The sequence below is a fragment of the Xiphias gladius genome, chromosome 4, assembly GCF_016859285.1.
Source record: "Xiphias gladius isolate SHS-SW01 ecotype Sanya breed wild chromosome 4, ASM1685928v1, whole genome shotgun sequence".
Lineage (NCBI taxonomy): Eukaryota > Metazoa > Chordata > Actinopteri > Istiophoriformes > Xiphiidae > Xiphias > Xiphias gladius.
In genome coordinates, this window is record NC_053403.1 from 8,229,576 (window position 1) to 8,249,178 (window position 19,603).

General features: G+C 42.3%; 1 protein-coding gene across 1 annotated transcript; it reads left to right on the top strand.

Moving 5' to 3' along the window:
• Positions 1-273: 273 nt before the first annotated feature.
• Positions 274-18,714, top strand: syt14b (synaptotagmin XIVb). Its single transcript, XM_040125523.1, has 9 exons — positions 274-304; positions 3,910-3,957; positions 8,092-8,238; positions 11,155-11,292; positions 12,655-12,914; positions 14,076-14,513; positions 15,869-16,049; positions 16,482-16,538; positions 17,242-18,714. Exons 1-9 carry the CDS (start codon positions 292-294, stop codon positions 17,556-17,558), a joined length of 1,599 nt encoding a protein of 532 aa, XP_039981457.1. The 5' UTR covers positions 274-291; the 3' UTR covers positions 17,559-18,714.
• The last annotated feature ends 889 nt before the right edge of the window (positions 18,715-19,603 follow it).

The following is a 19,603-nucleotide window of genomic DNA, read 5'->3' on the forward strand; positions in this document are numbered from 1 at the left end:
GGGAGGGGTGGGGGGGCCATTCACATGTGCCCAGGGGCCCATTGTCTTCACAAGAAGTTTACGCCGACGTGGCGTAGTCCCTCTTATTACTGAGAGAGGTGACAACTTGGAGTAGTATGATATAACACAACATGGTACCTGGTGATGTAGGTCGTAGCTCACAAACGCTCTCCCTCTCTCACACACACAAACCGTCCGCCGGTTCATGAATGACCTCCCGCCTCCATCGCATCCCCTCCGCCCCCCCCCCACCCCCACACACACACTTGGTAGAGTCCGAGACGGAGCATCATGGCGATTGACGGTGAGTACTCGGTTTCAGGTGTCCTGCGGGACTCGTGTGAAACTTTGCTCGGGACGGAATGAGAACGTTTTTTTTTTTTTAAAAATCACATTTTATTTTCACCGAGTCTGTTATTTATTAATTTTTTTTTTTTTTTTCTAAACTCCATTTTCTTTATAAATCCCGCCGCGAGTACCGCAGTGCTCCGGAGCTGGGACGAGCAGCTAACTAGCTTCACGGGGCTGACGATGCCGAGGCGCGGACGCCCGCACCGATGCGGGAATGTTGCGATCTCTCGGCTGCGTGAAGTGGTGCTGAAGTGGACGGAGAGAAAACAGATAGTCCCGGTACTACGGCTGAATCACGTTTGAAAAAATAATTGATTAAAACACACATGTGACAGTGTAGCGATTGATTAATAAAAAAAAAAAAAAACTGGCTTCAGCTGTAAAATAACAGCAGCAACAGTAGCAACTACTTTGTTTTGTTACTGTAAAAGAACTAGATAACTTGGCGGATGAATACAGTTTAATATTATCGATTTTTTTTTTTTTTTAAAGAACAATTTGAGTTCGAAATCACTCCGCTTTCATGGTGTGCACGTGCCGTTGATACTCTCCCTAATCATCGCGAGTGATTCGTCCAATCAGTATAACGGCTCATCGCGGGTGATGTGTGCATCACCTCACCGACACGGTAGCCTACCGACACGGTAGCCTACATTCACACCGGTGGTTGAGCGTCTCCCCAGAGGCTCCGCTGGAAGTGACCGGGACGCCGAGCGGCGACGAAGGGATGCAGTCGGCGAGCAGTGGGCGCGTGCCTTGCCCCGTCCCGGCAGTCACGTGCAGCCATGCGTGCAGCGGTGTTTACCGATACACCGCGACGCCTGAGAGAGAGCGGGGTTTTCCCGAGGTCACCGGCGGTACGAGGCGTTGGGACCGGAGATCATGCCGTGCACCCACAGCTGAACCGCACATACAGTATCCGAAATCAAATGCTCCACACGACCCACGGGTGCGGTCGCACAGGTCGGAATGGAATCGCAGCTCAAAAGTGTGTTCTTCTCATTGTTACCTCACTTGGACGTTTGACCTTCACCGCGCAGAATAATGCATTGGCAGAGTTTGACACTAAGCCGGACTGGAAAAAAAAAAAAAAAAAATGAACGGAGCCCAAGCCTGAAATACATCGTAAAATAAATCATTAAAAAAAAAAAAAGTAGCCCAAAATATCGTTTGGGCTGCTCTTTTTTTTTCGAGGACAACTCAGTTTTACCAGAATTTATTGAAATGTAATGTCTCAATTTACTCTGTAATTAAAGAATAGAACAATTAAACAATTGGGGATTTAAAAAAGGAACCACGTACTTTTTTTAATTAAACAAAATGTAATGAACATTTTTGACTCGTTCAATGGCAGAACACGCTCTTGGCATTTTTACTACAATGGAAATAAAACATTGTTCGGAAAGTTCGTCCCCAACACTGTTGCAGAAGTTCCCGCAAATGGTCTGCACTTGTGGATTGTTCACTCCGAACCAGCTTGATGGGGTTTAAGCCTGGAGACTGTGCTGGTCTTTTCCTCTGAGGTAGTTCTGACACACATGTGGCCTGGAGGTACCTTTTCTTGCTGTAGGATGAACCCCTGAGCAACCGGTCTGTCTTCCTTTGTTAATTTCCTTTGTCCTACCATTGCAATGGCAGTATAGAGCATTTCTTCCTGCATTGTCCAAAGGGTTTGTGAGTCATCAACAAAAGTTGGGACGCGCGTAGGAATTATTTGCATCAACTTTCAAGGCTGCACAAAATCTGTAAATTGTTGGCAGTTGTTGTAACGCTGTAATTTACATTATTTTTCAGTTGGTGATCTAATACCTGGGTAAAACCTGGCAGTCTAGTCAAAGATAGTGCATCACCCATGGCTACATTTTGGCAATCTTTTTATTTCTGCAAGAATGGCGAACAGAGAGTTTGGTAATAATTAAGTGAATTGGTCTACAGAGGGTCTGTCTGTTGTGTGACAAAAACAGTGCCTCAAAGCTTTCTCCTTGCTCTGGCATCAAATCCGTGCCTCAGACCACTTCCAGGGTCCAATCCTCGATGTGAGGGGAAGTGATGCAATAATCCGTGGATGATTTGTTTAATATTTTTTGTAGTGTTTTGTGGGAGTACAATGCTGTTTCCGTCATCCAAGACAAGTGCTCTGCAGATTAGAAAAATCTGTAGACAAAGACGTTTCCACCATCTGTAATCTCTTTCCAAATTAGACTGATACAGATCTGCTCCCGCCATCATCTCAGTGCAGACACCTGAATCATTAAATACTGAAGTGTTGAGCCAAGAGGGATAATGTGCAGATGTGTGTGCGTAAGTGCATAAGCCTGTCGGTGTGTGAACGTGTGTGAGAGTGATACGAGTGTCAGCATCCTTCATTAATTTAAGCCTCGGTGGGTATTAAAGAAACCGATTAAAGAAAACCACCAGGTAATGTAAGAACACGTACTAAAAATCTACATCTAAGTGAGTCAAAATAGTGAAAACTTCAAACACGTTCGATACTTCAGTAAAACATTCCTTTATGAATGATTGAGAATTGATATTAATAAGGCAGCTGTTACCAGGGCTATAGCTACCGTGCTAATGAGGACACACGGGTCATGACCTTGATTACTTAGTATTTCCTTACCAGACTTTTATTCTTACAGAGAGTTTTGTAAAAGCTTTTAGACGTTTATGGTTATCGTTATTATTATTAAGAAACTTTATTTAAACCGTTAATAGATAAAATGTAAAAGAAAAAAAAGAGAGAGACTTAATTTTTTGGTGTCTGTTCAAGATTTACTGCCAGGGTTTTTAGGAGGGACTCCAGAGCTCAGTATTATGTAGTTATTTGAATCTTATGAAAGATGCATTAGAGTAATATTCAATGCATTTAATATTTTATGTCTAATTTATTACATTAATGAGCTTAAGCACGGTTTTGACCCACATACGGAGAGCATTTTAAAAATGTATTTTTTTGGCACTTATTGAAGCTGAAGAGACGATTCAAGATGACAAACGCTGCACTTTTTTTTTTTTTTTAATTTAGACTTGTTTAAAGGTCATTATCCCTGGATGTACACAATATTTCAAAGAAATATTTTTAAAAAAATCTTGGAGATACACTTTCTTGCTGGAAGTTAGACGAGTAGATTGATACCACTCTTATATCTGTCTTTTAAATATAACCAGGAGATGGCTGGCTTCTTTTCCCATATTCAATCATATTTACCATACAGACATGAGTGTTATCAACCTTCTCATCGAAATGCAAGAAATGAAATAAGCGTATTTCCCTTAATGTCGAACTGTTCCTTCAAGCCAGATGCTTTGAACTTGCATTGACAGATGTTGTACAATCTCTTTTTCCGAATACATCACCTTATTGGGATATTTCTGCTAGCGTGATGTTCAAAATGACCCCTTTGATTTTTCAGTTGGTTCCAGCTAATCAGTTTCACGTTTGCTGACATGATGACCATCTGCCAGCTCTTCTAACTTGAGGCCTAAACATATGTCTCTACAGTACATTAAATCATATTTTAACCCCCGACTCCTTTTCATCTGTCTCTTTTCCCCCAGGAGGGGGCAGAAACTGCGGTGTTCATGAGCTCATCTGTGCCAGACGAGGTAAGGCCACGCTACAGCCGAGCGTATCCCCATATTCGAGCGTCTCAGTAAGCATATGAGTACATTTTTTATTTGTTTTCCGCCTCTGTATGACGGTCTGTTTGGCCGGATGACCGAATGCTGAGGATTTCTACGTCCAAATATTTAGCCCGTGCTCTTGACTTCCCTCTTTCCTGGGAATTTTCACTGAAGTTTGGCGTGTAGGAAGTTTCTCTACATAGACCCCAGAAAAGCATGATGTTTGCGTGTGAATTATGCATGGCATATCAAGTTTAAGTTCACTTCAGCAAAAGAACGCAGCTGTGTGATCATGATTTATTCAGTCGGGAGGTTTTGTTTCGTATCAGAGGTCCATGTGTAAGCAACATTTCCAGATTGCCTACCTACTTTTTAAACAAGCGTGCCATATAAACAACAGCACTGTTAAGTATGCAGTGGTCTAAAACCTGGGATAAAAGCGGGATAAGTTATTACATGAATAAATGAATGAAGGTTAACAGTCATGATGAGGAAACTTTACACAAATTATTTGCAGCTGTGTCCAATTTATGTAGAAATACTACAAAATGATTTTGTTTCCCTTGTATTTATTTGACATAAACATTTGGTCTCTCTGAGGTTATTACTCATTTGCTGTTTTCACATTGTATGGTTCAGTGGCTGTGCTTTCATGTGACTTGGACAGCTCGCTTGAGTCGTTACCTGGAAAAAAAGGCAGATTGAATCCTGAGGCTCATTTCAGAGACCTGAGTTCAGCCTCGGTTCACACGCTGTTAAAAAAAAACAAAAAAACGATTCATTCCGATTTATTATTGTTACATTTTCTTGCTTATTCTTTTTCAACACACAGATTCGTTCATGCACACACTCAGTGAGGGTGGGATAGGGTTAAAGAGGGCAGTTAAAAGGCAAAGAAAGAGAAAGGGAAGGAAAAATAATCCACTTTAATGTGGTCTCATGGTAAGAAAAATATTTTTGACTTTCCTGAGAATAATTGGTATTATATAAAAATTAACTCGTAGCGGGGGGAGCCCTCTGAAAAGTTGGCTTGCTACCCATCCACTTTCCACTGTACGTTGCCGGAGGGATCAGGTTACCTCAGGTGTCTGAATTATTCAGCTGTCGATGACATTTACAGAGCAGGGCCGTGTATGAAGTGTCATCACACCTTGGGGCACAGGGCCATAAGCTGTTCAATTTTCGACAGATGGCTGCTGCGCCCGTGGCTGCAGAGGTCATTCTGGCTCAATCAACGCAACTGTCAGCAGTGAGAGCTGATACGTAACCCTGGCAAGTGCTGGACAGGACTAAGTGTAAGGGATTTATTGCATGTGGGATTGCTTCAGAGCAGAACAGCTTTGTTTTTCCTTCTTCTGAGGTCATTTACTATCTATAGTTGCAGAAGTACTCTTAGTGCTTTTTGGGAACAGCTGCCTTTTAATAGGATATTCATTTAGAGAAGGTAAGCCTCTGCAGCCGCATTGCCCTCTCATCTCTCTCCTACTTATCTTGCCATTCTTGGGAATTTAGCATTCATCATTTTGGCTTTCTGCAGCAGGCAGCACTAGTTGTCAGGCTGCAGTGGTCTCTGCCTGTTGCCATGGTGAGGCAAGTCTGTCCATAATAAGTTCAGTCTGTGGTCAGGAGGTTTGACGAAGCTTGCTGCTGTTTTTCTCTCTTCCTGTCTCATTTATGATCTCAGGGAGATACCATTTTTCAAACTGTTGACCAATTTAATCAGTGACTGGTGTTGAGTGCTTTGTATATGAGCACCGGCTACAAACTAGATGCTGCAACATTTGGGCTGTGTCTGCTTCACCAGACGCATTGGCCCAAAATACACCACCATTTTATTTCCTTCTTTTTTATAGGGCTGCCACTGATGATTATCTTCATTATTGATTAGTCTGCTGAATGTTTTTCTCAATTGAACAGTTAACTGTTTGGTGTACAAAATGTTAAAAGAAAATGGTGAAAAAGATGCTCCTTACAATTTCCTAAACCCAAATTGATGTTGTCAAATAGCTTGTTAGCCACAAACCCATAAAACCAATAATTATTAATTCACCATCAGATAAGACTAAGAAAGATACGAAATCCTCACATTTGACAAGCTGGAAATTGGTAATGTTTGGTATTTTTGTTTGAAAAATTGATAAATAGATTATCAGAATAGTTGGCAATTCGATCGACTAATCGATTCAGCTCTAGTTGTTTATTTATCTAAACTTTATTTAACCAGGATCACCGCATTGGAATTAAATTAATTAATCAACAGCATCCTGGTCAAGATAGGCAACAACAACAATGAGTTACAGGCTAACAATATGAAACAGATAACACAAAATGTGTCACAAAATCAGACACAAACAGAAATGTAATTATATATCACAGATAAAATTGCCAGTAAGGATCATGTAAAATCTCATATCCCAGAAAGGATCTGAAATGACATCTTAAAGCTGCGCTAACCCATTTTTTTAAAGTAACAATGAAACAGATGGCTATGAATAATGTAAGAGAGTATTTTCACCTGCCTCTGAAGTTCCCAGAGTTGTTTAGCATCTTTCATCTCTTTGTTTTGGAGGGGCTGCAACTTTGCTGTTTTGGTTCACTCCCACCGCTCTCATCAGCGTGGTTTTTGGCCGCAGCAGGCAGCGGTTTTCAGAGAAAAATCCTAAAAACTCACTGAACACTTCCTGCCCAGCACCGAAAGACAGACGAAGTTTGCAAGTGTCGCGAAAAATCGTGCAGCATTTAGCCGCTAAAAAGTCAGATATTTTCATCAGAAGCCGGTTGAGGCCAAAGAGACCTTAAAGTAGAATGAATATTGTACTAACTAACCATCGCTTATATGTTGCAAGACAGAGGTCATATATTTGCTTTACTGTTTATATGTTTCACTTTTAACATTACATGAGAAAAGACTTTTAGGACGAGGAATAACCCATGAGTCTGACAAACATATCACTAACTCAGGTAACGTTGGCTGGTTTTTTGATGTAGCGTAAAATTGGACTCTTAAATAATGCTAGGTTACGACCGTTGGTAGCAAGCTAGCGAGACGGACGTATAGCAGCTTACGTTGGAGCAAACAAACGCAGTTTAATTTGTTTCTTACACATTTGCTTTTGAGTTTTTGGTTTTGAGAAATCAAAAAAAAAAAAAAAAACACACCCCATGACACCACTTCAACATGTGGATTAAACCACAGCCTGACAGACTTGCCATGCCTAGTTATGGCTGCTAAGCTATGATTAGACAGTTGCTGTTCGGGCCAGTGGTATAATGAACAATCAATTGATAACACCTGTGTGGACATGCAAAGCCTTCAAGAGGGGTGTCTGTAATAAAGTACCAAGGGATTCATTGTTGAATATGGGGATCAAAAACTGTATCGTAGCTGTGTTATGTGCCTGAAGTATTTAAACTGACAACTCAGACACTGCAGGCTTTAATTCACGAGCTGCCCTTCCCACTGAGGCATTTGGTCTTCAGAAATGCCGCTTTGTCTTTCATTGTCACCGACTTCCCCCTTGTCTTCGGCTATTACACTCTGGTGTGTCCGTGTTGTAGCCTATTCAGTGGGGGCCCAGTGCGGTTTTGCTGGGTTCGCTGATACTACGTTTCAGTCAGATACAGTCCCTTTGAGGCTGTCGTAAAAATAGCACATCAGCAGCACTGGGCTGCATGGTTACATGAAGTATGGTTGGCCTACATACAGCGCTGTAGATTGTATCTGGTATGCCTTAGAAGTGGAAAAACCACTGACTGTTTAAATCTATAACAGCTACAGCTCCCCTGACAAGGCAACATTTGAGCAGTTTGATTCCATAACAAGATGTCTATCATCAAACAACATTATTTGCGTTATCAAAGTAGAGTTGTTTAGAGCCTTAAAAGCATTTTGTTAAAAACAACATTTTCTACCTTGCAGCCATCTGTTTTTCCTTTCATTTGTAGCCATGGGGACATTTTTTCCTTGATTGACTGTGAATCTAACTGCTACATATCTCCAGAATCAGTACTAATTATGTTCTTCTATGTCTAATTTGTTTTCCATGTCTCTTTTTCTGTCTGTCTTTCCTTTTCTCCTCTTCCCTCCCTCTCTGTTGCTGTTCTTCTTCTCCTCAGTCTCTCCTGAACTTCTGGGTGTCCTGTCTTCCATTGCAGCCTTCATGGCGTTGATGGCTCTGTTTTTTCTTTACCTCAGCAACAAGCTGTCAGTGGGGAGTCCCGACGATCTGTCACATCTCAGTGGCTATAAGGACACAGAGCCAGGTACTCAACACACTTGTGGATTTACCGCAGTGGCTAAATTTACTCACACATTAGGATGATGATTGGCTTTGATTCGGTTTTACTATTTGGAATTATGAAATTTACCCTCCTATTTCTAATTCTCAGATACCTGTCCCATATGAAACCAAAACAAAAAAGGCTTGAAGGCTTAAACAGATTAGCAGATTATTGGATATATCTAAATAAAGCTCTGGCAGTACCACTTGCATCTATGTAATGCTCACATTTATAGGGTGATGCGATAACCAAATGTCATGATTTGACACTACTGTCGACTATGATAACATGATAAGAAATAACTGGCTTGAGAGATGGTTGGTGCGTCTCAGGGCTGGTGCTCAGACACCCAGGCCACTGAGGCGATTTGATATGATTTGATGATGATTCTGTCATAAACAACTTACACACAACACGACAAAACGAAAACAAAAGGTTGTTAAAAATAATTTAAAAAAAGCAACAGTGCATTTAATTCATCAGAGGACATGGACAAAATATTTCCATAGTGATCCTGGCTCGCCCCAAATCATGACAAAGACTGCTGTGCCTCTGGTACATGAGAGAATTTTAGGTGAAAGCTGTGACATGCAGATGTAATTACGTATAATGCGAGGCAGCTTTATTTATACCACATTAGAGTCACAGAGGCCATTTAAATTGCTTTACATAGGCAAATAAAAAACATTAGAACAATATTCAGAAACAATAAGCAATGAAAACCATAATGAAATCAATTAAGAAAGAATAAAATGTGGTTTAAAAATTAGAATACATTATATAAAAATGCATAAAATGAAAGTAAAACACAAATAGACAAAAATAATAATAGACCAGAAGTACAGTTTTAGCACAGTTACAAAGCAGTAATGAGCTGCAAGTTGCCTCAAGATTAACAAAGGATATACTACTAGCACTTGTAATACTACGTACAATCACACATCTCTTCTCTGTCTCATAAGCACAAGATGACAGAAAGTTGAGGCTTTTTTAATCCATGCTATGATTTTTTTTTTAGAGTTGCATTAAAACGGAAATTAAACAATAATTCTGGCTTATTAAAACCTGAGTCTCCTCTCTCATAGTTTTGGGCGTAGTTCTTATCGGTAAAAAATAACACTGTACGTGCCAAGTAATTGCTGAGATCCGTCAAGGGGGCAAAATCATGGGAACATGAGCAGTCAGACAATCGGAGGATGATCAGGTTGTAAAATAAACAGCCAATCTTACTTGGCAGAGAAAGCAAAGACAGATGATAATGGGTGGTTATTCCTCAGAGTGTCCGTTGTAAGTTGCGTTGCACAGGCGTCTCGTTCAATGAGAGCTTATCACAGGCATCCACATAAAGAGGCAAACTTCACATTTGGGAAGTCACTGTGTTTCCAGATCTCAGCAATTGACTTGGTAGGTACAGTGCTAACATAACCAACAGAAATGATGTCCAAAACTACAAAAATGTCTGAGCCTGACATTTGTTTTATAGAATACAAATAGCTAAATGAAAAGAACTGTGAGAGATTTCTGGTTACAAAACATGCCAATAGTCCTTACCATAGCCATATTGGTGTGTATGTATATGTTGGTCTCAGCACACACTGTGATGCTGGCACCACACCTTGCTAACTACCACATGTCCGTGTCAGTGCCTCTGATGAGCTAATGTAGCAGTCAGCGTGGTAACAAAGGTCCCCGGCCGAGAGATGGCCTTCTTCAAGAGCTTCCAGCAGAACCTCCCATCTGTCGACATTTCCTCCATCTTGGACTCGGTCACCAGTCGCGTGGACGACTTGGCCAGCGCTGTCAGCGATGTCACTTACGCCGTCAGCGACCAGCTGACTGAGCAGGTCACCACTATCATCAGCAAGGTGCAAGAGGAGGAAGAGGGGGAAAACAACAGCAGGGGGCAGGAGCCTTGTCAGACTTCCACAGCACAGGAAGGAAAGACCAGCAACAAAAGCATGTGGCAAATGTCAAGAGACTCTGACACAAGTAACGCGGTTTCAAAAAACAACCAAGCCGGTGACTCAACAGAGGCAGAGTACACTCCGAGTCAGCTGGAGTGGGAATGGAGGGATGGGTGCTGGCGAGTTAAAAAGACCGAAGCAGAGTTAGCAGAGGAAGAGAGGAAGAAGAGAGAGGAGAAGGAGCTGCAGGAAAAGAGAGAGCAGAGGAGAAAAGAAAGGAGGGAGAAGCAGCTGGAGAAAGAAGCCAAGTCTCAGAGAAAGAAAGAGGAATCCCAAGAGGGAGAGCGAGAGGAGGAAGCTGATGAGAAAACAGAGGACAGTAGCGTACAAGACAGAAAGGCGAGCGACAGTGGAGACCAATCAGCTGCTCAGCAGAGAAGTGATGACTGTGACGAAGCTCCTCATTCACCTGGTCCCGAAACTGAAAGCAGGTCATCAAAACAGAAAAAGCGAAAAGATGAGGGAGAACAGGAGGGAGAAATGGACAACAGCGTGGAGAGAGAGGGGGGCGATGAGGTGGAGGCTGAGCTTTCTAGAACGTCTTCAACAGTAAAAAAGAAAAAGTCAGAAAAGAAGAAGGGAAAAGGCGCAAAAGCGGATTCAAAGAAATCAGAAAAAGTCTCAGATGTGGAGAAGAAGAAGGAGAAAAGGAAGAAGAGCAAGAAGAAAAAAAAGGGCAACCAAGGTTAGAGGGTGTGCCGCTTCTCTTTCACCACCACTCTTTGGATTTCTTCTTCTTGTGTTAAAACTCTTCACATCGCTGAAATCCAAAGTTCTTATCCTTAAATTCACTCTTCCTGATTGTTATGTGAAAGTTTCGGCACCACCATCTCAGCTCTTGTGCTCCTCGCTTCTTTAGGCATTGCACATATTGTGTTTTGCGGGATACTGTAAATGTAATGGTTGAACCAGAGCATCCCTGTGTTCTGTGCAGAGGGAGTTGTATCAGACAGCGAGGAGGACAGAGGCCCAAAGGGTACGGCCCAGCAGGACACAACCTCTCTGTGGAGCAGCAAACGCAAACAGTCCGCTGAGCAGGGGGGATACAGCAGTGAGGCCTCCAGCGAACGAGGTCAGAATAAGCACATGTACTGTACCCATTTAAAAAAAAAAACATCATTAGCTATAGACGTTGGACTGTTGACAGTTAACGTATTGAAGTATGTAGTACCGTGTGTATTTTTTATATGTTTTATTTCCTCTTACTTTCGACAGTATGCGAAGCTTTTTCCAACTGTCAGATATCCCTTGAATCGAGCGTCTTTATATGTATGTACATCCACTCAGAAACACTTGATGAGAAAAATGACAACATTTAAATCAATTAGATACTTTTACATCTCAAACTTCCTGCTACTGCATGACCCTATAATATTTAAAGGATATACCTATTTCTATCGAGTTTTATTGAGTTCTCATGCCACTTTAAAGTCAAAGTCACCACCATATCTATGTTACTCAAACTCACCTTTTTAGAGCAGCTTTTAATGTCCTGTGCTACCTTGTGCCTAGTTTTTAGTTATTTGGCATCTTTTTTTTTTTTAACTTGTCATGTAAAGCGTCTTTGAGTATCTTGAAATGTATTATTATCACTAATTTGTTATTTTTTCTCATGTGGGAAGTTTCAGGTGAATCTGGTTTTATCTAAGCTTCTCAAATGACTGATTTTCCCCCTAAATCTGGTCTTAAAACAATAGTTCAACATTGTGGTTCATACGGTTTGTTCAATTTTCTTGTCAAAAGCCAGAAAGGAAGATTGATACCACTCTCGTGTGTGAGTGTAAGTACTGTGTGAATATGCATTAAAATATGAGGATGCCACCAGCAGAGCTTAGCCTAAAAGAGAGACTGGAAACGGGGAAACAGCTAGCCTGGCCTTGTCCAAACATAACAAAACTCATATACTAGTGCCTCCAAAGATCACTAATTAACATGTTAATCTCATTTGGTTAATACATGCAAAGCCGCATAGCATTAAAAACAACAGGGGGTTATGTGCTGGAATATTTCTTGGCCCAGAGGTACAGGTAGGAGGATTTTGTTAGCTGTTTCACCCTGTTTGCAGTCTTCATGCTAAATTAAGCTGACTGGCTGCTGGCTGTAGCTTCACGCTTTAATGCATATTCATACAGTACACCTCTCAGCAAGAAAGCAAAGCCGCATTCTTCCCAAAATGTGGAACTATTCCTTTAATTTAGCTTATTATAATTTTGCTTCACTGCACAACGATATAGAGTAGGATGCCATATTTTTAATGGATGCATCAACTCATCTGTGGGTCTGGCACAGTTTAAGAGGTTAACTTGACTCTGTGGTAGACCGTATGTCGCATACATAATGAGTGTCACCGCAGAGCACAGTATGTCTCCAGTAACACTCCTTCCATATCACATTACTCTCTCTATATCCCTCCGTATCACTGTCACGAAAGCAGCCAACAGCATCCAGAGGATAAAGAAAGATTCCTCCCTCGTTGAGCTTCAGCCTCCTCCGTACCAGGACAAGGGCTCGGCGGCCTGCGTGTCCTCTCGCTCCCGGTCCGAGCGAGTGGTCCGGAGGGGGTCGTCCTCGCAGCGCTGCGACAGCCCCCGCTGCTCCAGTGAGGCCAGCGTGGACCAGGACACCGAGAGCTACCTCAACAAAGGCTGTGAGGAGGACATACCCAGTGACAGCACCGCTGTCCTGGGACCAGAGGTGAGACCAAATCAGGAAATTGTGCCTTGTCTTTAAGCAGCACATAACACAATCAATACATTCCTTTAATGGTTTAGATTTGTACTGCCCTGTAGTGCACCATACCCATAGTATAAAAAGCGAAAAATAATATTACACTTTGTTTAGTTACTACAGTGTTCTTGGATTATTATCTCTAATCCATTTGCCATTTATGATAAAGTGCACTGTAATTAGATAACTTACCTTTTTACTGTAAAAATGTTACTTCAGTTACAGTGTCAGTTACAGTTTCAGGTCACATTGACTCAGGGAGACGGGGGGGCGATAAGGTGGTATCGCATGTTTAAGAGGAAAACGAATCCACCGACACTGCTGCATTCTCCACCTGTCCTATAGGATTTCTTAATACTGAAGCCAAATGAGCTCCCAGAGATATAACACATGCTTAAGCCATGTTATACTGTTCATTTTTCAATGAGAAATATGGACATTTTTCGGTGTTTTATTTTGAATATAAAAAACTGTTGAAAATCTGATAAAAAATCTAAACGAAATCCAGGTCAAGATTGTTTCTAACAATACAAGTTGAAGCACAACAACTACTTTATTGTTTTAACAATTAATTTGCGGGATATTCAGCAACTCTTTACATTTTTTCCTTCACTTTCCATCGCCACAAACATTTTCTGAACCGTCCTTATCACACAAGGCTTTGTTGTACCATAAACTGTAGTGAAAAGTGTCTTCTTGCAGCAGGATATACAAAAACGCTTTGATGTGTGGGGACATAAATTCCACGTGAAAAAATAGTTTAAACCAATTTGGTCTTTTAAAAAAAAATAAAATCAGTAAAAACTGATAAGCTGAGAAAAACACAGTTAAGTATTTAAGAGTGCAGTTAGTATAAATAAAAACCAAAAAGTATAGTTTGACTAGATGCACATGCTGACACCGTTACTTATCTGACATTATGTGAATAGTCTTGATATAAACACCACATATTTGACCCAAGTCTGCTTGATATAAATGACTGATGAGTACTTATCAGGACCAATGGAAATTAACGAGGGTCAGTAAGCTACAACTTTTTCAGTCCGTCTAACGCTTCAAATTCCCTCCTCGATGAACTCGGCCTCTCTCTCTTCCTTCACTATTCCTCCAAGCCTCTCTTTGTTTCAGGATGGCTCTGGTCCTCAGCTGCCCACAGCCTACGAGCCAGAGCCCCTCGCCAAATACGGCACGCTGGACGTGGCCTTCGAGTACGACTCCAGTGAGCAGTGGTTGGCCGTCACGGTCACTGCGGCAACAGACATCCCTGCCCTCAAACAGACAGGAAACATCTCGTGGCAGGTCCACCTGGTCCTGCTGCCTACCAAGAAGCAACGGGCCAAGACCGGCATACAGAAGGGCCCGTGCCCTGTCTTCACGGAAACATTCAAGTTTTCAAGAGTGGAACAGGAGGCTCTGGGGGACTACGCTGTTCGCTTCCGCCTGTACAGCATCAGGCGGATGAAAAGAGAAAAGGTCCTGGGAGAGAAGGTGTTCTACCTGACTAAGCTCAACCTGCAGGGCAAGATCGCTCTACCTGTCACCCTGGAACCGGGCTCTGAACTTGCAGTGAGAACACTTTGTGTATTTATATCTTGAACTATACACAGTTTTGTCTGAAGCAATGTGATACTGGATTGACAATGAACATACTGACTGTTGACTTTTTTCTACTCTCACTTTTCTGTCATCAGAAATTAGCCCAGGGGCTGCAACTAATTACTGTTTTCATTATTTTCTGATTAATATTCCGATTATTTTCTAAATTAATCAATTAAATGTTTGGTATATAAAACTTAAAAAAGAAATGAACCCGGTAATATTCAATTTAATACAATGTAAGACTATGAAATACAGGAAATCCTCACATTATAGAATCTCAACCAACAAATGTTTGGCATTTCTGCTTGAAAAATGAATCAGCTAATGATTTGAGCTCTAAACTAGTCCTCTCATTGTTCAGACAAGGTTAATTTTGTAGATGCAATTCCACCAAGACTGACACAGATTTTACAATAGGCGTTGAAACAACTCTTAGCACACAATCCTCAGACTGCGAGTATCAATACCCATTATATCATTACATTAAAAACAGAAGCTCTACTGCGATGCTACTTAGTCAAGCTATATACTTCCTCAAGGAATACGCGTTGAATCACAAGAACCTAAGAAATCTAAAGTTCTGAATAAGTCCTTTATGACATTTGGTGTTCTGCTTCTCCCATATGAAGGCCAAAATACCTTGAAACACCTTGTTTTTTCATTATAAACCTTTAAAAAATACTTTCAAGCAACACTTGCATACATGCTAGACAGTCGTCATGCTAGTGTAGCAGCTCCGTGGGGCTGCTTTAGGCAGAGTGGTGCTTGAAGCTAAATTTTAAAGTTATTATGCTAACATGCTCACTATGACAATGTTAACATGCTGATGTTTAGCAGGTCACCATCTTAATTTTAGCCTGTTTACATGCTAACATTTGTGGAGCTGAGGCTGATGGAAATGTCATCAGATCCGACCTGATGATGGTTCTGGATGAAAAGTTAACAATCTAGTGCATCTGGAGACATTTCACTGAAAATCCAAAAATGCCTCGAATGCCTCATGGTGGCGCTAGAGGAAAAATTTGGGAAACACCAATGTCAGTAGGGTCGTCCTCTGGAGAATCCATCTCAACTAAGAGTTGAGATAATTCTGTCGCTTGGACCGACCGACCTCCATCCCCAGAGCCGTGCCGCTAACATGACTAAAAAGTTCTTTATGTAACTTGGTGACCAGATTTTTCTAGATGAAGGCCAAACTACGTTGGAATGCCGTCTTCTTTAGTCATGACTGTAAACCATGGAAGACTTTGTACATGCTGTAATAATCCCCCTGGCGCATCCTGTATTGGTTGACTAACTCTCTTCGTGGTTCGTCTCACAAGGGTTGTGGCTCTCTGGTGAGCGTGTCTCGCAGCGCAGGAGCTCTGTCCTACCGCTCAGCTGAAGATTCGTCCTTTCCGGAGATCCTCCTGGGTCTCATCTACAACTCCGCCACAGGGCGGTTATCTGCCGAGGTCATCCAGGGGAGCCACTTCAAAACCACCGCGTCCGATAAAGCCGTCAGTAAGTACAAAAGCTGCCGCGTTAGCGTTTAATTCTGGAGGTTTGTGCCAGCTCGGAATGAGGTGCTGAGGGACAAAGTAAATATTCTCTTCAGTCAAGTGCTCCCTTGTAATGTCCCCAACTCTCAATATACTCCGGGCAAATGTTTTGGCAAAGCAGATGGGCGAGACTCTCAGCAACGTGTAGCAAAAACAAATTGTGCGCCTTTACATTTACTGTTTCCTGGCAACAGTACCAACTTTTTTAATAACCTAATTTATTCGGGCCACAATGCTGAAGCAGTTGCTGCTTATCAGAGTTTCCCATGAAAGCCGACCTTCTAGTGTGTATCACAATCTTTAAACTGTGAACTCTGACTGCTTCCTCTCTTTCTTCTTTCCAACCTTGTGTCGTGTGTGTGTGTGTGTGTGTGCGTGTGTGTGTGTGTCACAGATGGTCTGTTTTGTTGTATAAAACACTTCGTAGGGGGACAGCTTTATATAATGAGAGGTAAGGCACCAGTGAATTACGCGTAACCTTTGGGTAGTCGGTAAAAACATTTGACAGCGTAGCCATTTCATAGCACTATCAGCCTGTGAGTGTCTTTCTACATAGCACTAGTGTCCCACAGGCAGAACAGTGGGACAAACAATTTCAACCGCAACATTTATTTCCAGAATCAGTGTCGTTGTTACTCTGAATAATCCGTGGACCTCACTGTAAACAGTTTTCAGGACTCTTTCTGGTGAAAACTTTCCACAGTGTGGTATGTGGTCAGTTCTGGCGTCTGTGTTGATTTTTACCAATTTGAAGTGTCATTTATTAAATCTCGAAAACAGATATTACAAAACCTGGACAAATATAGAGAAAAAAAATCTCTCCATGGCTAGATACAACAAGGGACAATTACATTTGTAATTTTTAGTGAAATGACCCTTTAAAAACACTAGTTCTAATGTACAGCGCTGGTCTTCAGTACTGGTTTACACTGAGACCCAGAGCTCTAGTTTCCTTCCAAATATTGACTTGGCATGGAAACGCCCAAGCCCTGAAAGAAATTTTTTTATCTTGTGGGCATTTGGGACTTGGCACAAGAGGGAGAATGTCCTTGAGGACACCTAGTCTTTCAAATCTCTGCTGCACAGTATATAACATTTTTCTCAGTACTCGTGTCCCACCACTTGATGGCACTCTCTCACCACTCTCCTTTCAGACACCTATGTGAAGTTGACCATGCTGGACTCCAAGGGGAAGGAGATGTCCAAGTGTAAGACGGCTGTGTGCCGCGGACAGCCCAACCCCACCTACAAGGAGACGTTTGTGTTCCAGGTGGCGCTCTTCCAGCTGTCCGAGGTGTCTCTGGTGGTGTCGGTGTTCTGCCGCCGTAGCAGCATGAGGTCCAGGGAGAGGCTGGGCTGGGTCTCCCTGGGCCTCAACAGCACCAGCGAGGAGCAGCAGGCCCACTGGACAGAGATGAAAGAGGCGGAGGGACAGCAGGTCTGCCACTGGCACACGCTCACCGACACCTAGGACGAAGACTTGTAAAGACGGAAGTTACTTTGACAGCATTCCCTGGACAGTCAGAGTTTTAGGCGGAACAGGAATCACCTTGTGAGATGCGTGGCGGTGTGTGTTTGTGTGTGCTGCATACAGGTGTGAGGACGGGCATGGGTTCCCCCGTCTTCACTGCCAGAGACTGCATGAATCCCCCTTTAACCTGCCACTTGTGTCTGAGGCAGACACACTGACTGTATCGGTGGAGGTGTAAATTCCAGCTCCGGCCTTTTTATTACAGACAGCAAAAGCCACGGGCAGACTGAAAATGAATGACATTATAATGACTGAACTAACCAAGAACAAAAAGGTCACTGCTTGTTCTCCAGTGACTCTGGCTACAGCAAAATCTGCATGTACACTAACTGTTTACAGGACAATGTTAAGCCACTTCCAAGGTCCAGGACTAGCGGACTCCTCCGCGTTTCTTCCGGGCTTCTCTGGACTTCAGCCTGCCACCAGCATACCGGACATTTCTCTATCAATCGTGGACTTTGACAAAAGAGAATGCAATGAAAAGACTGTTACTAAAGGCCTACAACATGCTGCAACTATGCTTACAAGCTATGCTTTGTACAGTTTGTTTACATGCACAGGACATTATGCAAGATCCATTCGTCGGTTTCCGTGTTATGTTTTGGGATTATCAGTCAAATGGTTTACCAGTTTTATGGGGTATGTGTTACATAAAGACACTTTTTTTTTTTAAAATTCTGGTCTTAGCTCGGTACACTATGCATCTGACGCCACTTTAAACGAAAGGAATGAAACTCTGTCTTGTGCTGGCTGAGTCTCTTGAAGAATTGGATACAGCTCTGCATGCCGCCGGTATCAAAGAGCAGCTCCCTTTCCTGTGTGATACAGATTTTACCATTCAGCCTTCTGACAACTCAGCCATGTTCATTCATGTAGAAACAAGGTGCCTCCCGCTGAGGAAGAATATGCAAAAGCCTGCGCAGTCCAGGAAACCTGGCTGTCTCCTCTGAGACAGAGCCGACGACTGCCTCGGCTGTGAGCTGAGGGGGAGGGGTAAAAACAAAATTGCTTCTATATCATATGTTCTCATCACAGGTGAAGAGACATTGTATTATTAAATGAAAAAAACATTGTCCAGAACTTGTGGGAAATCTAGTTCTAGCTGCGTTGTGTTCATCTGGAACGAAGCCAATGTTGAACTCTCATCAGAAAAGAAAAGCTATGTGTCAGAAAATTCCCCAAAAAAAGAAGAGTACACCACCCCACCCATGTTTCGGTACAACGCAAAAGCAAACCCTCTGCCCTCTCCCTGCTGACTGAAGTTGAGGGGTGTGGGGTGCTTTTTTTTTTTTTTTCTTCTCCTCGTCTCAGTGACGTCAGGTTCGAGCCCCTCGTCTGGGTCAGGGCTGCTGCAACCACCCCTCATCCCTTCACTTGTCCTGCCGGGCCAAAATTTCTTGTTTTATTCATTGTAAGATTATTTCACCGGATTTCATGAAAACCAGATGCCTAGCGTCCCTGCCAGAGAAACAATTGGCTCTTGATTGCAGAAAAGGGAATAACAGCCACCGGTGTGCTTTTTATCACAAGGCGGGCTTGTATTTGGTTCTCAGCACAATTTGTGCATAAGCAGCAATTAGAACAGTTGAAAAAGAATAGTCGGGCATTTTGGGAAAATACGCTTATTCGTTTTCCTGCGGAGAGTTAAATGATTCCACGGATACGGGGGGAAAACAGCGGGCCTCGCTACAGTCTTGTCACTCTGAGACTCCAGGGAGTTACTGCTGCCGTCCAAGAAATAGTTCCGCACACAATCTCCAACTAAATAAAAAGGTACAGTTTCTATAGCAGCAATAGGTGCCATTAAAAAAGGAAGATATTCTAACAATGTTCTCTGTATGTGGGTCAAAACTGGGCTAAAGCCCATTCATTTAATAAATTATACATATTAAACACACTGTCCAGAGACAACGAAATCCGCCTAACAACACCTCTAAATCTCACAAATTAACAAACTGTATCTTGTCTTTTTTTACGCTTTGGTT